This window comes from Macrobrachium rosenbergii, chromosome 57, assembly GCF_040412425.1.
Source record: "Macrobrachium rosenbergii isolate ZJJX-2024 chromosome 57, ASM4041242v1, whole genome shotgun sequence".
Classification (NCBI taxonomy): domain Eukaryota; kingdom Metazoa; phylum Arthropoda; class Malacostraca; order Decapoda; family Palaemonidae; genus Macrobrachium; species Macrobrachium rosenbergii.
The window spans coordinates 20,234,952-20,243,086 of record NC_089797.1 but is presented as its reverse complement, the minus strand read 5'-3'; the positions used below and the strand labels follow the sequence as shown (position 1 = coordinate 20,243,086).

Sequence of the window (8,135 nt, the reverse complement as noted above, 5' to 3'; positions counted from 1 at the left end):
TCCACATATCTTTTATAAAATAAAGGGTGGAAACTAAAGGGGACAATTGTCAAATACTGTCTCTCCAGGAGCTCATAAAAATATTGGCGAAGATAGGACCTAAAGGGCTTCCCATTGCCATCCTCCACCTGGGAAACAAGAATCATCATTAAAAATTTAAAGACCGTTTACAAATACAAAAATTCTAAAGTTGTTTAAATAAGGTTCTATTCAAACCGTTAAAAAGAGAATCAGGGGGAAATAAACAAAAGTTTGGTCAACATGATCTCGATCGTATCCTCAACAGGAATATTGGTAAACAGGGACTCAACGTCGAAACTGACCATAAAAAGGTCAGAGTCCTTTTAAGAATACCGTCCTTGAAATCATCAGCACTTTGTACATTAAAAGAATTGTTGGTGAGTGGTTCTAACAATGGCCAAAGACTTAGATATAATTATTGTGCATCCTGACTATGTTCATAAAATGCACTCAATTCTCAGTGACTTATCAAGATTCCAGAAATTGGAAACACCTAATTTACGAAATGTTACCAAAATAGAAGACAAAATTAATAGGTTCCTTAGAGCATAAAGGTGACAGCATCAGGAGATGAAAACACCTTGAAAAACCTTCTCGTTACTGGTTCAACATACGGGAATCAATGTATGGCCTTCCCAAGATCCACAAGGAGGGGGTGAATTAAATTAGACATTTCTTTTTAAAACTTTCTGTCATGAAGGTTAAATACGCATAACTATAAATTTGCAAAGTATTTAGTTCCATTGTTAGAACCACTCACCAATAATTCTTTTAATGTACAAAGTGCTGCTGATTTCAAGGACGATATTCTTAAGCAGGACTCTGACCTTTTATGGTCAGTTTCGACGTTGAGTCCCTGTTTACCAATATTCCTGTTGAAGATATGATCGAGATCATATTGACCAAACTTTTCCATTTCCCGATTCTCTTTTTAACGGTTTGAATAGAACCTTATTTAAACAACTTTTAGAATTGGGCCATGGGACACGGTCTTTATTTTTAATGATTCTTGTTTCAGACAGGTGGAGGGGATGGCAATGGGAAGCCCTTTAGGTCCTACCTTCGCCAATATTTTTATGAGCTCCCTGGAGGAGACAGTATTTGACAATTGTCCCCTTAGTTTCCACCCTTTATTTTATAAAAGATATGTGGACGACACCTTTGCCCTGTTTAAACGCGATTTTACTGCAGATTCCTTTTTAGAATTCATTAATGCCCAACACCCCAATATTAGGTTTACAGTTGAGAAAGAAACTCGTAACTCTTTATCATTTCTTGATTTAAGCATCACCAGGGAAAATAATGGGTTTCAAACCAGCATTCACAAGAAAAATACCTTTACAGGTTTGGGCACCAATTTTTATAGCTCATGCAATTTCAATTTTAAGTTGAATTCTCTCTCTACCCTACTCCACAGGGCGTACTCTCTGACCTCCAGCTGGACAGCCTTTCATAAAGAAGTAGAGTTCTTGGCTAATTTTTTTCGCAACAGCTGTTTTCCATCCCACTATTTCCATCGAGTACTTAATAAGCTCTTAACCGCAAAAATGAAACAACCTATTCCCACATATACCGTTCCCAAATTATGTATTTATGCTAAGTTCCCTTTCCTCCATGACAAAAGTTTTAAAAAGAAATGTTTGAATTTAATTCATCATGAATTGCCAGCTGTAAATCTGGAGTTGATTCCACGAAATCCTCTAAATATCTGTTCTTTTTCCAGAGTGAAGGACAGATTGAGCCCTTCCTTGACGTCCAACATTATCTATAAATATACCTGTCCCAGATGTAGTCTGGGAACCTACGTTGGATGTACGAGGAGGCTTCTCAAGGTCCGTTTCTGCTCCCACCAAGGTGTCAGCTTCAGGACGGGTTGCACATTGCCCAATCCCGAACTATCCAATGTTCGGAACCATCCTAAGATTTGTGGTACCCGCTTGGATATAAATGATTTTAAAATTATTGGATCTGCCCGTAAGGACGACGAGTTGATGGTGTTGGAGTCGCTTTTTATAAAAACTAATGTACCAACACTAAACACCCAATCATCGTCCACACAACTGTTTATAGCATAACTGCCTGTTTGTTTACTCTCCACGTTCGTTATAGGCTTCTTTCGTTTGTTCATTTTCTCCCTGTCTTTTTAGTCACTTTTTAGCTCTCACCTTGGTAGGTGTTCCTTTCAAGTTCTTGTTTTAATTTTTTGTATTTGTAAATGTTTTAAATTTTTAAATTCTTAAAGAAGTTGTTCCCATTGTATAAGTGGCATTTTAAGTATTTATTGTCAGTAATTTTCCAGACTTGAAGACGCATCATGTGATGTGAAACGTTGGCAGAATAAAATTGATCTTGTAAGAGACATGCATGCCTTTACCTCTTCAAACTGATATATATATATATATATATATATATATATATATATATATATATATATATATATATATATATATATATATATATATATATATATATATATATATATATATATATATATATATATATATATATATATATATATATATATATATATATATATATATATATATATATATATATATATATTTACGTTTTCCTGGCGGTTTAGTTTGAAATATTCCCTGTGAGACAGGTAGCAACAATTTAAGGTAATTTAGCCTTGCGATTCTGACTTTGTGGGTCCAGGAAAACGTAAAAAAGAGGAAAACAAAGGGGAATTTCATATGAGCTTAAGGCTCTTGCTACTGAGGAAGATATTACGTAAAACATGGGCAAACTTGCAGGAGTGTATTTACATAAATAACGTTAGGACGGGAAAGAGGAATGCTAGTAGATTATTGATCCTGGAGGGGATTCCTACGGGATGAATGAAACTGGGGAATTCCAGACACAGTCCAAGAAGCTTCCACGATATACTGTAGGGTCCCTCTGAAATGAGAGATATGCACATTATACGCCAGTAATGAAAATAGACAAAAGATTAATGAATTCGAAGCTGCACTGAGGGTGCCAAAGGGCTTCGATGAATTAATGATAGCTTAGCACTGCCGACACTCGCGGAGCACAGACATTTGACAAGAGATTCGGGGATTACTGGCTCACAATTTAAGTAAATATTACGATACAAAAGCGTGACTGAATGGAGGTCTTCCAGGGCACATTACCGTAATTTGGTTCCAGTGTAGAAAAGGGGTCCGTGGATGACTTGCGATTTCCGAGGGCGAGTTTCTTCACGTGTTAGGATGCGGGCTTCATGTAAAAGGGCAATGCGTGGGAATTTCACGAAGGGCCGGGAAATGGCATGTGGGCATCCGCAGGTCAACGGTGGAAGCAAACACGTGGTTCGCGGTCGAAGGGCACGGGAGAAAGTATACTTTGGAAAAGGGCCACGTGGTTATGCAAGGGCACTGCCAGGGGCAGGTGTTTTGCGTCTTCTTCACGCCCTGTCTTCCAGCGCGTGTGAGGCAGGACCTCGGTTTGGTTTCTGCTTTTATCTCCTCCTATGGGCAGGGGGCACGTCTAACACATAGGGGGAGTTGAGTCATGTTCAGCTGATGCCCGCAGGGGAAGTGTTGCCTGTAAGAAAACGACCAGACAGAAATCACTTTTGCCGCAAAGAAAGATCTGCTTAAAGGGAGTGGCCTTAATCAGTTTTAAACCCTTGTATTCTGACCATGCGAAGTCTCGATAGACAGATATGTCTATTGATCGAGCAGCTTGCAGTAAATGAAAACAACAGAAAAAACAACAACAACAAAAGAGGGGGAGGCAATTTGCTAGCGAGTTCTTGCTAATCATAATACTTCCCCATACAAGATGATGTACACACCTTCTTCGGGTGTGCACATCGATATTCAAGAATGATCGGCAAATGCTTTACGTTACTCTACATTATGCCTTGCAATGAACTTTACTACTAAGGGATTTATGAAACTGTGACATTGCTTTTAATACTACATTGGGACAAATTTCTTTAACAGGACGCAAGGTGATTTAAACACTTGCAAAAGAGTAATTACTTTAGATTTGGTTACCCATTGACAACTTTATAAAGTGACTCGAACAATGCTAATTAATTAGGATTATAAGACCAAGTATATGAGGCTATGGCAAACAAATGAAAAGAAAGGTTATTGTTCAAGAATTAAAATACATGGTTACTTGATTTTAGATAAAATGCATGCGGTTAGTACAGTCTGCCTTGAAGAGGCTGTATAAATGAAAACAGTGTTTGTTTTTGTAAATGACATCCCCTTTACGCGATATTGTAATGACTATACATATTCGCATTGGTAATTTATCTTCGTTTTAACATGCTTTGCTTAGCTATATATCCAATGCTAGCGGATGGCCGACCCGCACACAGGGATTTTGACAGTCGTATGCGGGCGAGAGTATTCACGAGTTTTAATTCGCTAACCTTAAACTACGCTAATTTTATCGTCCACTGCCTACACTTGCGTACTCAATGTTATGACGGGTGAGCAGACAAAAGATGGGATCTAGGACAAACAGAGTTCTTAGAAGGAAGTGGAAGGGGAAAAGGACAATAATAACAAAAGGAAAATTAACAAGATGTTACGAATGGAAACGTGACCGCATATGAAAGGCGGAACACGTCTCTCGGAGCTTACGAAAGGGGCATTTAAATCACAAGGGCAAGAGTCTATGACTCGCGATTCTTTAAAAGAAAGATAAATAAATAACTAAAAGAGAGCAAATGATATTGGCAGAAGAGCTAAGGGAAAAAGAGTGAGGGTTTTATTGTGTTCGGCGGGAATTTATTGTCCTTCGCCTATAAATTACGGCCCGGACTATCACTTCAGTCCCAGGGCGAGAAAAGTGCACCCGAAGGGCGCGACTCCTTCAGGAAGAGCTGACACGCATGCCCGGTGCCAAGGTATGGGCGCAAGGGCGTGCCACTTCTCACTCTGTTATTCTCAATGATTTATACATTGTGTGGGGAATGGTATCCCGTACTTAATTGCCTCTTGTGGTGATAATTTAAGGAAAGATTAATAGAGGATGATAAGAGATAGAAGTTCCTGAGGAATGGAAGAAGATAGCGGAGGGTCTGACATCCCCTTCTGGATTAGAGGTGCCAAGACCTTCGAAAAAATGAAATGGTGGCACAGGTCTTTGTAAATTACCTGGAAATTCCCACGCCCGTGGTAATTTTGTCTTGAACCTTTCTTAAGGGGACAGTCGTCCTCGGCCGGGGAAGCGGAGGGTCCGAGACCGGAGGGCGGCATGGAGTGGCACCTGGGCCTGCTGCTGTGACAGCTGATGCAGGAGTTTTCCGTGCTGGTTCTACCATGATCCATTGCGGCTCTTGTAGTTCATCGCCCAAGTGAGATATGGTAGAATCCTGACTTGCAATTGCATCGGCGACGGACTGAGGCAGAGAGGAGGCGGTCGGGGCGGCGTGAGCGGCTCGCAGGTAACGATGACCAGCTCAGGCACGGGTTGCGAGGCCGCACCTGCAGGTGAGCTTCGCGGTGGTCGAGGAACCGTCTCTCTTACCGACGCTGGTAGCGGTGCCAGGCCGGGGAAGAGAGAGGGTCCTGAGTTGGATCCCGTGAATGGAGATCGGGGTAGTGCTCTGGCGCTGGCACTAGGCAGAGTCAGGCACTATCAGAGGTTTCTTGGGCTCGTCGGTCAGGACGGACGAAGCTTGGCACTGCTCGGGGGCATGCAAGTGGCACCGGCAGGAATTTGGCATCTCCGGAAGGGAGATCTGATTGGGGCCCCTGGCACTGGCACTGAGGCAGGGCCGGGCACTGGAATTGGATTGGGAATCGATCGAGGGGGCCACTGTACCTTGTACTCAGGTGGCACTGGTAGGGACTGCACGTCCTCCTGGTACCCAGGCGGCGCCAGTCTTGACTGAGGGAGAAGCAGGGGAGGATTACTTGCGCCCGAGGAATAATTCGGGGAATGTGGACCCCTAGATTGTCGTGATTTCTGTGGGGACTAAAAGTCCTGTCCCAGGATGACGTCATAGCCTCCGGGGAGATGGCTTGCTACTGCAAGATTGCAAATTTTGGATTGGTGAGGTCTTGTGACTCTCAATTGGACCGTAGGGAGTATCATTTTAAATTGATTTATTCCCTCGATCGTGAAGAGTTTTCATCTATTGACGATAGCTCTGTAGGGAACTCTGTCCCTTCGGATGAGGGAGATTTGCGCGCCCGAGTCCTCGAATGCAGTGACTCGGCGCGCGGGGTGGCTACCTCGTGGAGGAGTCACGTATACGGGCCCTTCGGCGGGAGGGCCTAATGACTTGGGATCTGTGACAGCCAAGGCGACAGTGGGAGTATTTGACTTATTATTGCTTGGGCATTTCGCCCATGCGGGAGAATGGCCATAAACCTTGCACGCCGTGCAAAAGGTCTGGCTGAAGTCTTTCCGCGCTGCCCCTGTGGAGGGCGCAGGCGAGTTATTGGGCGATTTTCTGGGAGAGAGAGGAGCCGGTTTCTTGCTCCGGCACTGTTCGGAGGAATGCCCCGTTTTCTTGCAATAATGGCAAGTTAGGGGTTTGCCCGAGTTCCCATTTTTGTGGGAATTTGATCCTCCGAGGAGGGACGGGGGATTTATCTTCCGCCCCATGGATCCTTCTTGAGGGTGGTGAGTTTCCCACATGTCTGCTATTCGGCAACACTCGGTGAGTGTTGCTGGGGCTTTTTCCACTATATGAGTGGCGAGGGCAGGAGGGGCGTAGCGCAGGAAATGCTCGAATTTAAACCGCTCGAGTACCTCGGCGGTGTTAGTGGCTCCTTCGGAATCGAGCCATTTTGTTAATGCCCGCTCCGAATGGTACGCCCAATCGGACCAAGTCTGGCCTGCTTCTCTGGGCTGCTCTCTCCAACGTCTCCTCCACCGCTCAGGGGTAATCTCGTACGCCTTCGTAACTGCTTGGCGTACGGCTTCCCAGGTTCCCCTATCTTCTGCTGAAAGGGCGTGGTAGACAACGAGGGCCTTCCCTCTAAGGAACTTGCCCAACACCAGGGAGAGTTCGGCTGCACTCAGGGGCAGGCCTTTAAAACTGTCTCGGCACTGTCGAGCCACACCTCGGGCTCTGCCTCTGTCCACTTTGGCATGCAGGTGAGAGCCTGGCTGAAGGCACTCATCCCCTGGGTGGCAGGTGGAGGCGTGGCGGGCCACTCTGTTGCAGCATTGGAGTTCATGGGCACGCTTCTTGTCCCTTTCTCTTCCTCTCTCTACTTCTCTCTCTCTCCTGAGCCTGTTCTCTGCTGCTCGTTCCTGTCTCTCTGCTTCTTCTCGTTTCTCCTGAGCCTGTCTCTCTGCTTCTCGTTCCTGTCTCTCTGCTTCTTCTCGTTTCTCCTGAGCCTGTCTCTCTGCTTCTCGTTCCTGTCTCTCTGCTTCTTCTCGTCTCTCCTGAGCCTATCTCTCGGCTTGTATGGCGTCCATCCTCTCCTGTACCCAGTCTCTTAGTTCTCTCCCGGAAAGGCCGAGTTCCTTCCCTGAGGACATGAAGAACTTGAAATCCTTGCTCTACTGAGACCGTGTCGACATTTTGCAGGTGGGAGAGGACGCTAGTAACCCAGAATTAATTTCCCAGAGCGGAATTTAGAATTTTCCCCCTCGTAGGAATGATCTTGGGCCCAGGCACAGCATCTTGGAATAATGGGCAGGGAATGTCTGAAGGGAATTTTCCGGTAAAAGTTACTGACAAAATGGGCTTATTTGAGGACGATAATGAACGAATATTTGGTCTCCCAATTGGTACCAACAAAACGGGTATGATTGGAACGATGATTAAGAAGTGATTGGTCGATTTACCGATGGAGCGGGCTGATTGGCGGCGATGATTGACAAATGATTGGTCTGTCTGGTACCGACTTAGCGGGTTTGGTTGGGGACAGTGATTAGCAAATGATTGGTCTCGATTTACGTGAAGACGGAGCTAGGCTGATTGGGCGACGATGATTAACTACACTGAGGATTAGCAAATGATTGGTCTCCGATTTGGGTTCGATGGAAGCGGGCTGATTGGGCCACGATGATTAACATTTTTGAGTCTCTGAGGACTGGAAGGTGGAGAAAACGGGCTGACTTGGGGCAAGACAGTAGAATGTATTTCCTAAGTCTCTGAGGACTGGCTTATTTGGGAAATT

The 8,135-nt window shown here is 44.5% G+C and overlaps 1 protein-coding gene across 1 annotated transcript in view; it reads right to left on the bottom strand.

The window, feature by feature from the left end:
- LOC136837094 (glycoprotein-N-acetylgalactosamine 3-beta-galactosyltransferase 1-like) overlaps positions 1-5,249 on the bottom strand; it is a 20,587-nt gene extending 15,338 nt beyond the window's left edge. The window contains exons 1-2 of the mRNA XM_067101703.1: positions 5,148-5,249; positions 3,372-3,516 (exon numbers count right to left, since the gene is read on the bottom strand). Coding sequence (XP_066957804.1) covers positions 3,372-3,516; positions 5,148-5,249 — 247 coding nt within the window. The remainder of the gene's footprint in view (positions 1-3,371; positions 3,517-5,147) is intronic.
- Between the last annotated feature and the right edge of the window lie 2,886 nt (positions 5,250-8,135).